Source organism: Bombus pyrosoma, linkage group LG6 (genome assembly GCF_014825855.1).
Source record: "Bombus pyrosoma isolate SC7728 linkage group LG6, ASM1482585v1, whole genome shotgun sequence".
Classification (NCBI taxonomy): domain Eukaryota; kingdom Metazoa; phylum Arthropoda; class Insecta; order Hymenoptera; family Apidae; genus Bombus; species Bombus pyrosoma.
The window spans coordinates 16,855,139-16,868,898 of record NC_057775.1 but is presented as its reverse complement, the minus strand read 5'-3'; the positions used below and the strand labels follow the sequence as shown (position 1 = coordinate 16,868,898).

Here is a 13,760-nt window from a genome sequence, read left to right as displayed (position 1 = left end):
AATAACGCGCGTCAGACCATATTCTAAATGCACGGCTATAGACGATGAACAGACAACTATTCCGGACGAATAATCGTCGTCTATGGAAAAAGGTAGTTTCTATTAACGCATACACGTTATATACGTGGGAAACAATGACATATACGTGTGTAGGCAAAAAATGATATCTATCAACGAGCTTGACAATCCTAACGACTAGGTGGGTGATACACCGTAGCCACTTAAACGTCTGCAGAGCAACGTTTTAACGACATATATATATTCGCCTAAATGTATTTATCAGATGACTCGTATCGTTGATTATTCTGACCGATTACCGGCACTACATCTGATAGGAAAATCGTCAAATCGATCGTATCGATTCCTGGTTGTTTCGTTGATTTTATACTACATAATCTATAGCTGAAACACGATGCGAGATAAACGTTTCCTAATTTCCCAATTCGACGTTAATAGACGTTACGATCATTTTCTACGGCAGTATATGACCTTCGTTTTCTTTCTAAGGGAATCAGGTTACCTCGTTGTTTTCGCAGTCAGTGCAAGGGTACAGGCGGTCGAAGCGCCCGCGTCGACGAGGGCGACGTCGTTATAACGATCGCCGTTGATGAGAGAATATATCGAGGCCGTTTAACGTGAAATTTCGCTAAGAAAATTATTCACTTTGATTCACGCACGGGGAAAACGTTTGAAGTGTTTGCCACGGTAATCAATAGTTCAATGATGATGTTTCCTTCGAAATACGTCGGAAGGAACCAACCATATAGAAATCCACACCAGAATGTCGCACAATGTCGACAATGACAGCAACGAATAGATCGAGATGCGACACGGCACTGATATACTCCTTTTACGATTTCTAGGATAAACCGATCAATCGGTGCGTGTTGGGTGGGCACCATCTATCGTTTCGACGATTGTCGAGCACATCGGGCACCGCCGGCGTTCTATGTTTTTTGCCACTGTCAGCACTATCGTCACCATAATCATTATCTCTGACACCTCTTCGATTTGAATTATATGCTACTATTTACAGATTACCGCATCGCGGAATACAGGAATCTAAAGTTACACGTCGTATAACCGCGTATACATCTCACGTCTCTCATGCACTGCACGAGGGTGCCGTTGCACGACGGCGTGCTTTGCACTTCGAACAGTACAACGAAGACCCGAGTCGTCGAACGAGGTATTGTTCGATGATCGTCGAGAGACTTCAAGGCGTCGTCCCTTGACGGCGCCACAAGTCACCTCGCCGGTGGTGCCGTGAACATTTCAAGGCAACAACCACCGCGTTCGTTGTTGTCGAGAAACATCCACCGCTTGGGGGTAAAGAGGATTGCTACGTTAGCGATTGCCAGAACAGTTAAACCTTTTGAATCAATGTTGGAGGTTTCAGCGCGAAACACATAGCGGAAGTTGTGTAACATGTAATAATGTTTTTACTTGTTGCAATGTGAGCTAGATATCGGATGCGGTTCGTAGAGGGAGTTATCAATCATTCGATAAACTTTAAACGTCCGTGAAACGCTATTATGACAAATGTAACAATAATAACATACACTGTATCGTTTCAACAGTTGGACAAGGAGGTACTTTTCTCATTAATCAAAGATTAGATTCAGATGGCACTATGCAAAAGCCTTAGATCACCTATCATAATGATCTTATAATGGTAACTACAGTAAGCTACGCTAGAACGAACGGAATTGGTCCTCGAACCACGTTCGTTATAGCATCTGTTCGTTGCAACATACATCGAAGCATATGTATATATTTAGAAGTAACTCGTCCCAGGTCCACAGTTAAAAGCAAGATTATCACCAGTACAACTGTTTGAACAATCGTAAAATGTAATATAAACTAAAAAATAAGTGATAAAAACAATATGAAATTTATTTATTTAATGGGAATCATAAATTGATGAGGCAATCATATTCGTCAGCCTTCTTCAGCTTTCGTTATCTTTCCATAAGCAACTCGTTGTGCCCATTGATTGTGATATTCGGTACTCGTTCATCCTGAACCACGTTGTTGTTTTATAGTATTATTCACGAGTTATTACGTTACTTAGTTGTCTTCTACGTGATAGATATTACTGAAAGAGAGAAGGAGAGATTCGAACATACTCGTATCATCAGTTAGTGTTTACTCTTTACGACCGTAACGAACGCGGAGTAAAAAAGTCGTCGGAGCGACCGATATTTCTTTGTGCTCGTTGTAGCATCTTTCTACGTTATAGGATTCTGACTTTAGTCATGAAAGTTGTTCGTTATAGCATACCTTACTGTAATAATATTTTCGAAAATATTTCTACATATTGTTTTATATACATCTTTAGATATTCTCTTACAAATTTTTAAGACTAATTTCTCTCAGAGTTCTACATAAAAAGTAAGTCATATGAAGAAAGGGAAAAAGAACGTAATAATGTATTGAAAGATTATACAAGAAAGATCAGATAAAGTATCAATTATTAATTCTTGGATAGAACACTTCTTGAACAGTAACAATAAATTTAGAATAATATCGACTATCTTTATATACATTTATATAAACATTTCCCTCTGTTAGATGATTTAAGACTTTTGCACAGTACTGTACATTTGCATCAGACTACCGTTTACAATGAGAATCATCGAGCAAATATACACAGGCTAATTACAATAAAATTGCATCAACAAGTATCACGAATTACGTGAGTTTTCCATTTATGAAGTTGTATGTTAATCAATTTAATAATCACTCACCTTGCATAGGACGCGTGGCAGCGCTGCGCGACATTGTTTGTGTGGTCTGTTAGGCTGCAGCTCGGAGTTAGGCGCTTTTGGACGGAGTCTGTAGATATGTTTCGCGCGAGATGTGACGCCTGTTAAAAGTACTTCCTCAGCTCGAAGACGCTTCGCGACTGATTTTGTAAAAAATGCATCAAATTTACGGCACGTTCGCCGTGGTGTAAAAACGAGGGTAAAAAATGACCTCCTGCTCCCGTTTGACAATTGTGATACTGTTACGTGCGCTGTTACGTTGTTTCTCGCAGCTAGAGCTGTCGTTCGCGAATCGACAGTGGTCCTCGCCAATGGACACCAGGAACCAGTATATTTTCTCGATATTGTAATTAATATCGTTTTATCTTTACTCCGGATGTTCGACTTCCGTGTTTCAAGAAGTTGATTATTATTATCGACAATGTGAAGATAGAGAATCGGCAATTGTTTCAATTTACGGCGAAAAAGACGAGAGAAATTGAGGCACGTATAAGATAAAGATGACGTGTAGGCGGCCGTTTCCTTCGTACGACAAGCATCAAGTGTCGGATGTCTCGATATTCGACGAGAACGTTGAGGACAATGCAGGACAAAGAACGGTGCCCTTGCGTTCAGGTCGGATATTCTGCGGCTAAATAATGGTGACAGGATATCCGGTGTGGGGGGTACGGGGGGTCCTTTGGGGGTGGCGTCCATGTGGGGTGAATGGTCACCTCCTTTCTTTCCTCTCTCCTACGACCCACCTCCTCCTCCAGGACCTCCTCGTCAGGGTGCCCCAGCTTTTGGTGTCCGAGAACACCTTCCCTGCTCGTCGCCAAGTTTCACTTACCCCCTCCCACACTGAGCTTTGCGAGCACACGCTGTAACAGAACATGACAAACCTTTAATTAAAAATCAAACTTCGATAAGTTATGTATAAGACATGCGTAAAATACAAAATTGTTATTTTTATATAGAAACTATTCTGGTTGCAATGCTTTTCATTTTCATTTTTCAATATTAACGCATCTTTAAATGTGCATATTTAAGTGGAACAGTTTTCTGCCCTTTCTAGTTCAAATTTGGCGTCTATCATTGTAGATAAATATGCGAAAAAATTAAAGTTTCATTATATTTCCGAGCTGTCTTTGCTTTTCTTCGTTTGACTTAAGGTATTTAGTCATTATATATTTTGTAACAAGTATACATAAAAGATAAATTACATAGAGAACCTCAAATATTTTGATGTATCTTGAGAAATGAAAAAATTCCAAATGAAACATTTTAATTCAGCATTATGAGCATGGTTCATGAGAGAAAATACAGATAAAAAGATTTGTGTCTTTTATTTTTAGAAGAAACATCATGACAAAATAGACATACGTATACAACGATAAAGTATGATACATAACAAATCATGACGGTCCTTGAATAATCAATTTGCTTTGGACAAACGAAACCAATTTGCAATCAGATAATATTGTTGTGCACCACCTGCACAGTTATTGTAGTATTTTCCCTGTTATTAAATGTGGCATTGAAAATGTTTGAATAAATCGATTCAAAGTGGTATGCTCTTATCACGGAATCCTATATATTGTATCCTATTGTCCTATAACACTATTCGACTAAATACCATCCACAAATACTCCATTGATATATTTTATATTTACGGTGAGATCACTTCCTGTTTTCATGAACAATTTTAGTTCATCTGAATGGTTGAGTTCTATTATTTTATCGATATAATAAATTTTATTTCGATGAGGAACTGTACTTGTGTCGAAAAGTACAGCTTGACTGTAAGTACAGAATTTAGAATTATTCAATCGCACTTTATCCTGTTTCATCATTTTACACCATAGCAAGAGGGAAGCAAAATAGTGACGTGAACGGAAGTTAAGTAAACTAAGTAAAGTACTTGGTACGAAGAATCTATAACTTGTATCACCTTCATCATCGCCAGTACATTTTTAAGCAACCACGCAATTCGTGCAGCAAGTGGGATATGAAAGCCGAAGGGCAATGGGTCAGAACTACACACAGCTGATCCATAAGAACCAACGAGCTTAGCGGTCAATCGAAGCAAAGTCGCGACGTCCGCGATCTTATTCCGTATGCATGTATCCTTGGATTCAAACAGTAAAGTTTTTCATATCTGACGTGTTCGTACATAACGAAGAGTTGCATTAATAAAGCAGGGAACTTTTTTCGCGTTATAAGTTTATTAGAAATCACGATGAAACACGCCTACTACAACTTCACATTATCATTTTCTCTTGAATAATACCTAGCGTTTCTTTTTCTTTAAAGTACGTGGTCGTAGCTGAATCTTAAAGGATAACGACACAATTTAATTTCGATTTGAATTAGATTACTTAATTTGAAGTATTTAATTTTGATACGTTTTATTTTACGTTTCACGTAATAAATGCCATTGATGGTCTTTGTTAGATATAATACAAATTACAACGCAATTCAGATTAAAGTTAAATTACTTAATTTATAATAAATATTTCATTTTAGCAATTTACTATTCTATATTTGACGTGAGACGTGCCATGAATGACATTTATTACATAAAATTTGAGTATAAATATAATACAAATAAAAATTAAGTAACTTGGCTCAAATCGTCAATTCGTCAATAATTTAAGGATATTAATTAAGCGTTATTTGCACTCGAAGCAAGTTTCAAAAGTATATGAAAAAATGATGCGATAATATTCAACAGCAGGGAGTTCCGACAGTGTTAAATTCTTCATAGTTCCATTTCCGTTTCGCCTGGTGGTCTCGCCCGATATCGAACCGAACAATGTGTGCTCTGCTTGTTTGCTTGAAAATCATTCCACCTTTCGTAAATATCATAGGTTACCTTTACCGGTGATTCATCGAAACACCAGTTGATTGGAATCAACGCGTTGAATGGTACGATCAGCAGCCGAATTACGGTAATCTTTGGGCACATTCTAATTTAAAAGGAAACGCTATAAACAGTATATGTACGTATAGCATCGTACAAGTAACAGTATGGCTCATAAAAGGAAGTTTGATAAATCAACCAACTGTTAGAGTCTAACCAATATGAAGTTACAGATATGTAGAACTAGTTGTATCGTTATAGAATCAACTTTTTAATATACCCTTTATAATACACTTAGATCATATTTTCAGAATATTATGGAGATACGAAGTATAAAAAGCACAAAAAAATTTCTGAACTCTGTGTTTCGAAGGTGAAAGGTCTAGCAAAAATTAGTCGATCGAGTGCCAGAGCACTTTCGTACAAAGTTATGTTGAATACAATTTTTCTCATTTTTGTCATAAAAAAAGACACGATTACGTATGATATAAGGTCTCGGTTATATTTAATAGACTAAAGAAAATTATAGAAAACGAAAATACCAAAACAGCTTAAAAAACTACACCTATATGCCGTATTAAATACAAATTTATTGTACCTATACTGTGAGTCAATTTTACGAATAATAGATGTCACCTACCCTTGTTCTTCTAGATCAGAATATCTTCAGGATCACCGTTCCTGTACAAAAAATTACAAAGCTCCGTTTCTATGAAACAATGTGGCCAAGATTACTATTCTTGAAGCGTCGCGTCGGTCGCTCGGAACATCGGTTTAAGGGATGACGACTTCGATATTAAAAGCTTTACACTGTAACGGTGACAGAGGTGTAACGTTAGCGGATCGCACCTGTCGCCATTAACAAAAGCAAAATCATGCTACTAGCGACACTGACCGTCGACCTACATGGAGAGTTCTTCATTGACGAGCATTTTTCATTCCCATTGTATTTGTGACCCCGATGAAACGGTACTGTAGGAGCAATCCTACGGGCTCACAAACACACAACAATCACAATCCTATCGACTGAAAGCGGCGTTAATCGACTTTTAACTGTAGCCTTTGTCGGCCCATTTCCGAAATTCTACAATGCTCGGCAAATATTCGCACGAAAATCTCATACTTTTCTTCCTATTTTTATCCTCTTTTCGCTGTTTAAAAATACTTTTTACGGTAGTTATTTATAGCGAGTCCTTAGAAGGACGAAACTACGCGTGCAACTCGTCCTTTATTGTAGAACTAATATGAAAGAGAACTGTAGACAGTTCAAGCTTCCAAAGGATGTAGATATTTATCAACTACAACTTGTTTCAAAAATTACTTAAATGAATATTTTTTGCCGCTTTCATACATGCTTTTATTACACGTTATAGAAATTGCAAATAAAACTTCGTATTTCGTAATTGAAACATGAATAGTTTCGGTTACTAACAGCACGTACTATGTCGATACGAAACTGAACAAAAATTGAAATGTTGATAAGTTAATAATCGTGTGATTATAATTTGTAAATGAACCTATTTGTGTAATCTTGTCGTAGTAAATATATGGCTATTATACTATCTTTTGAGATAATAATACGAGTCATACGTATCATAAAAGTATGAAATATATAAATATAAAAGATATAAAATATACTGAAAAAATAAAACAGAAATGTAGATGTCATATAATAGCGTATATTTTATAATCGATAGATTCCGCTCTTTATACTTATAGTCATTAGCTTACAACCTACGACATTATAACTTTCGTCTTTACTCTATTTTGCAGGATTGTGCGACATAATAAAAAAAAGCTCAATGTTATTAACATCATTAACGCCTTTCATGTTACGGGTATTAATCGTTCGTTTGAAATTTTATCTCAAATTCTTAAAAATAGTTCGAAATCGAATTATTAGCTTAGAAAGGTAGTGGAGGGAAGCTCTCTTCGAGAAAACATCGAGTCTGTACGCTATTTCGGGGATTTGTTTGATGTTCGTGTCACAGGTTGTTTGCGATGACGTTCGAAGGTTTTAGCTATCGGCATGAATGAGAGTTTAACGTATGCTTTATCCTCCCTGGGATGTTAATTGAGTTAACGCCGTATACGCTGTGTGCGGAATGTAATCTGCAACTTGAGGCTTTGCGAGCGTTGCAACAGATTTTAGCGTGGCCGAGTAACACTCTAAACACGAGGAATTTACTCTTCTACGACTTTCAAAACTTTATATTTCTCTTAACTGCAATTTTCAAAGGTATACTTATGAATATTAACTTAGTGCTCGGCAAACTAACACGAATTTCATCATTTCAAAAGATAACACCGCGAGTTGCACATACATTTGTGGTTATTAAGTTATACATCGTCAAAAGTACAACTTCAAATTACGACAAAGATGAAAATTCCTACACTTTCATTGACTACGCTTTGCAGTTGTGCATTGAAAAAAGAATATTTGAAATATGTATCTAGGCGTTAACAAGAAGTTATTAAACAAATATAATGTTTATAAAATAGCGTAGAAAGTAAACAGATAAAAGATTAAATAACCAGTATCAATTTTCTCAAATATGAAATAACAAGAGTTACGAGTGAACAATAAAAAAAGAAGACACGTAAGGAAATCCCTAAAAATTATTTCGATTAGACGTCGCCAAGTTTTAAAGAAGTTAGGTATACCTTCAAAGTTAAGTACGAAGTATGCAACTTTGCATTATTTAAATTATTAAAACAAATAATAAGTTTGCAGGACTGTAAGGTGGCCACGTATTATTAGTAGCGATCGTAAGAAATTATGAAGTTGGATCAATACTGACGCTCTTTCTTTGGGTGGTCAAACGTTTGAAATCGCGTACGAATTGACGTATTTCACAGAAATAACGAAAAATCAATAGGTTTTTAATAGGGTCGTGGCTGAAACATAATCATAGAGTGTGCCAATTTGTCAACGATTTCCACGAACACCGATATAATTTAGTGGAATAAATGGGAAGGACGATGAAATTGACACGATAACGAGGTTAACGATATACAGATGAGCGAACAAAGGAATTAGCAATTTCAGATTAATCGTTCGATGTAGACAGACTTCACTTGTAATACTAAAAAGTACTCGAGTATAATAACACCTATAAACACCTTTTTATACTATGCATAAGCATACGGTCGTAAAAGTTCGACGTAGAATTATTTTAAACATATAGAAACATTTGCACGAGGCTAAAAAATTGAGATTATTTTTAGACAAATTTATAATGCTTATCAGTTACCGTTATCATTACGCTAACGTTCATATTTATTCGAACGATGTAAAATATCGATGGGCTACTTTCTGCGATAATTGAAATTTAAGATGTCATAGTCAATGCACGATGAAAATTGCGTTAATTATTTGAACGACAAGTCCATCCAATAATAACAACTACGTAATTTCTAACTCATGTTTTGTAATCAAACTGGGCTATGATTTATAATTAGGAGTAGCTATAGAAAATCAAGAAGAACTTTAAAGGAAATATATTCTTAAAAAAGGATTGAATTTCGTAGATATTGAACACAGATAAGGCTAACATTTTTCTTTGTATCGTAATGCATCTTCCAACGATATATACATACATGTCAAAGCTCGCATATGTATCGGTATGATACTTTAATCAGGGAATCAAACGCAACGTTAATCTCCGACGAATGTAATCTGTGACAATGAAAAAATTCAAGTGAAATTTATATTAAATGATTTATGTATAAACAACGACGACACTAATAGTAATCAAGGCAACGATTATATTGACCAGTGAAGATCAAGAACGTAATGTTACAATAAAGATAAATTAAATCATACGATAGATTACACCGAGAGTAGAACAAATAAAAAAGTCGCATATGCAGACGATACATACGTGAAAAATGCACTGTCCATACGAGATACAGAGGTCGTCAAGGGGTTAATTTAGATACACAACAGTACCATATACGATGTTGTTTCAGCTCGCGCCTGCTCAAAGAAATCAATTTAGTTCTGTTTCAGTGCTCTCTTGTTTTAAATCGACACAGCGCAGCGTCCCTGTTCCAATCGTTAAAATGCGAAGAGAAGAAAAGAAAAAGAAGCATTCGACATCAACTTCATCCAATTAATAATCGTATAATGAAGGCAAGTGATAATAAAAAGCTAGAACAAATAGAGTTCTTCGTGTCACGTGTATTTTAAACGCACGGGTATTAATGTGTCAGTATTTTAGTTCGTGCAATTTTTAGTACGCGAGTACTCGTCTAGTGAAGTATATTTAGCAAAGCAAAATACACGTGTAGACGATAGTCTATATTATTGTAGCGATCTGTTTAGACATTCTAATTCATTCTACAGAAACATGGTGTACAAAAGAAATATAACTTTTTATAAGATCGAGTTCAAGACCGTATGTAACAATTATAAATTATAATAAAGATTCCTTTCTTCATAATTAATTAATTTTTTCTGTTCCGCACATAAGTACATGCATATATATGGTTACATAATTGGAATCCATGCAACGAATATTTTATGTGTAAAAGTATGAACATAGGTTTTTAATGTTCCAACACACGTATTTTTCGATCCGTAACTGCGAGGATCGCAGGAAAAGAATAACCCATTAGATAATTAATTTAAAAGAATTTTATCAATCCCAAATTAACTTTGCTGTTGACAAAAATTAATCGTATCTACCAATTACTATATGTATACACGTTCCTCGGTTGACGCACATAAATCAATCACTACTCGTGCATTATCAATCCTAGCCAGGCTAACACGAGCCATAAAACGAAACACAAGAACTTCAAATTTCCCGTCATCGTAGACGAATAACCACGGTGTTTGTCGAACACGAGTCGCTAAAACAAATAAAAGGGGGGAAGAAAGAATTGTATTATTTCTGTAAGGCACATCGCCACTGCAAATGTTTGATGACGATAAGGAGCAAAGGTATCTCACGTCGCTGCAAATATCATAACGCGAAACACTGTGGGTTGTAAAACAGTCGAGATAACGTTTAACGCTCGGTAAACGCTCAGTCATCGTTTATCGTTTCAAAAAGGTGACCAATAATTTGTATCTTCTTCATGTTAGCCACCACGTTCTCCGCAAGTGCAAACAATTTACCTTTCACCCTTTATAATTAGTATATCGTTATGCCAGCAGCAGTTTTTCTCTGATGACTATGTGTTATGTATATCGTCTCGAGTTTTCCTGTGTTTTGTATTGTTATTCTCGCAATTGTGTTATCTTGCTAACTTAAATCTTATAGATATCGTGCGAGATTTTGTACCTTATTTTTCGTCGAGAAGTTTCGAACGTGACGTTCTACGCAAACATCTTTTAGATAGCCTCGTACATGTTGATACGTTTAGAATTGATACGTGAGAAACTGCTATATTTTGAAGGTACTAATATTGTTTGTGATGAATTTTTTTACCATTTATAGGATGCTTTATAGGATGTGTATATAGCATATTTTCGTGAACTAAAAATATGAAATTCGAGCAGAGATTTGTTTCATTCATTAAATAAACAGATAATGTTGCAGATTACAGAGCCATCCGTTTCTTTCGTTTATTTTGGTCACAATGCCTATCTTATATTTAGTCATTACCATAATACATATCGCATATTCGCTTCCCATTACTGATTTAACAAAGAACAGTTATCTCATATTATCTACATTACAACATATCTTTATTATTACTAAGTAATGACTATGTATCTATTTCTACTGTTTAGATCTAAACTTGTTAATTTGGTCTATGAAACTAATAATTTTTCATTCACTACATATCAAAGAGGGTACGATACTTTGTCATCAATTTTTCTATTTTGTTTGACGACATGTAATAATTATGAATTACGTTTTTCCAAATAAAATTTTTCATTGCTATAGAAATTCTCATTGCAGCATAGATCAAAGTTACTGTATCTCTTAAACGTATGACGATATTTTTATACGATATTTTAATGCCACGCCCTCTTCATAAGACTGAAAATTCTCGTCATTAAATGAATTTTTAAAAAGTAGTTTCCAAAACTATCTCCCTAAAATTGTGATTTGATAAAATTTCAAACAGAATTTAAGACCACTAGTTTCTATTATACTGATACAGTAAGATAAAAGTAGTAAATTTCGAAAAAATCTATCCCTCAATAAAATATAAGATCGTAAAATATACGAAAATTTGTAAAGGCTCATATCTTCCATTGTATTTATCATACAGCGAAAGTATTTAGCGAAATTCGAAAATCAAGCTCAATTATTACTTATAAAAAATGACCTATTATTTGATAAGAAAAAAGGAAGAAATAAATAAGAATACTATGATTGTATACTTTCACTTGTTTAAAACAATTGTATGAAAGACGCTATCGTACACAGGAACGAATCCACCACCTGTTTGCTGACGCCTGCATACAGCTGAATCGACACTGCACGTTTTGCCTCTAATTTTAGAGATTTGTACATGGTCATATAAAAAAAAATCACTGAAATTTTTATATTTTAACACTATTGAAATAAATGTACAAAGTTTAAGAATATATCTATAGAAAAAAAATAGATTTCTCGTTAACATCTTATTGATAGTATTTTTAAGAAATGAATTCGAAAGTTGATACTTTTCAAATAGCAAGAAACAACGCCTTTTCAATATTTACATACCACGGTATAATTATTTCAGAATAATTACGTTATAGTTACAGGACTACGAGGATCGCTAATTGGAGTTCGCCGTAGATAGCATAAGTTTTAGTTAGAATAATGACAGGTATGGTCGTTAATCATTTAACTGCTTCTGTGCAGTTGTAAATCGTGCCCCGGATATTATAAACATTATTATAATTTTGTGCTCATAAACTTAGATATAAGCTTTTCGTTGAAACAAATCATAACTCTATCAAACCAGAAGACCAACATTCCTCTATTCTTTCGTCGGAATCCAGAGCTAAGAAACATGTATAATTTTATGATTCTATTTCTTGAATACGATTTCGTTTAACTCAGAGTCCACAAAAAAATTGAAACTTGCGCAAGATGTGGCAATTAGAAGAATTTGCGTCGACCAGACTATAAAACCAATAAAACAACAATGTGTATCTGACGAATCAGGCGCGTGTTCTAGCAATTCAGCACGTACAATTGATCGCAACATCTTCAAGCGCTGGTATAAGTGACTAATATGCCTAGAACGACCATGATCCCGAGTTGATATTGTCTGATTTTCCAACTATCGGGTCAGAAATAATTTCTGGTTGGGAGACGAATGGTCTGAAATTGACCTCGACACGGTTCGCGATTCCTCGCTTTTGTACTCCAATCTTTTTCACGCACTGTCCCCAAAAAAACGAGGGACAGCAGAGTTGAACAAGAGGCAACAATCAACGAGCAGAGTATATTTTGCTACGCCATACAAGACGTTTCCAGGGGGTTGGAAACAGGAACGTTTCTAGAGGATTGGGGGTTTGAGACGAAGGGGAAGTAGAGATAATGGAAGAAGCAACTTAACGAGTGTACAGAAACAACGAAGAATGGCCAACGAAGAAAACATTTCAGAAGATGTCTCGATAGCTAGGTGACTCACTTCCTTCTACATGATGGATGAATAACCATTCTAAACTTCTCCTCTAATGAAATGATATTTTAATATTGCGTCTTGATACGATCAACGCGCTTCGTTTGAAACGAGAAAAAAATAACAGTGCGTTGGATGGAGAGCTTGAAGTAGGTCTATTTATAGTTTCCGTGATTAATCACGTAATTGGAAAATGTCTGGTAATTTGATCTTTCTTTCGTTTCTTATAAGTAGACTACAGATATTTACGCAAATTCGCGTATTCTTACGAATGTATTATAATTCACCCAGCTGTTCTCATTGGCTGTATATGTGAATATATGCGTATGATTAATACGAAGCAAAATGAAATTTATACGTCTATATATATTTAAATTTGAATTCGGTATTCAATATATATAAACTTTATTACTTTTGTAGCAAACCCGCTTCACACCTTTCACGAATAAAGATGTTTCCATTCACGATATTTCGGAATTTGAAAAGAAGGCATTCGAGAAGATACAAACGCGAAGAATAGGCGATGAAGTGAGAATAATAAGATTAAAAAAAAAATAGAACGTAGAAAA

The 13,760-nt window shown here is 35.2% G+C and overlaps 1 protein-coding gene across 16 annotated transcripts in view; it reads right to left on the bottom strand.

Moving 5' to 3' along the window:
- Positions 1-13,760, bottom strand: part of LOC122568451 (phospholipid-transporting ATPase ID) — a 69,592-nt gene that overhangs the window by 23,372 nt on the left and 32,460 nt on the right. For 10 of the 16 annotated variants that reach the window (XM_043728181.1, XM_043728182.1, XM_043728184.1 and 7 more), the window contains one exon: positions 2,751-3,628. In XM_043728181.1, coding sequence (XP_043584116.1) covers positions 2,751-3,464 — 714 coding nt within the window. In that variant the 5' untranslated portion in view covers positions 3,465-3,628. Of the gene's footprint in view, positions 1-520; positions 1,231-2,750; positions 3,629-9,494; positions 9,518-13,760 lie in introns of those variants that run through there. The other 6 variants (XM_043728193.1, XM_043728191.1, XM_043728186.1 and 3 more) reach the window with 5 other exon arrangements.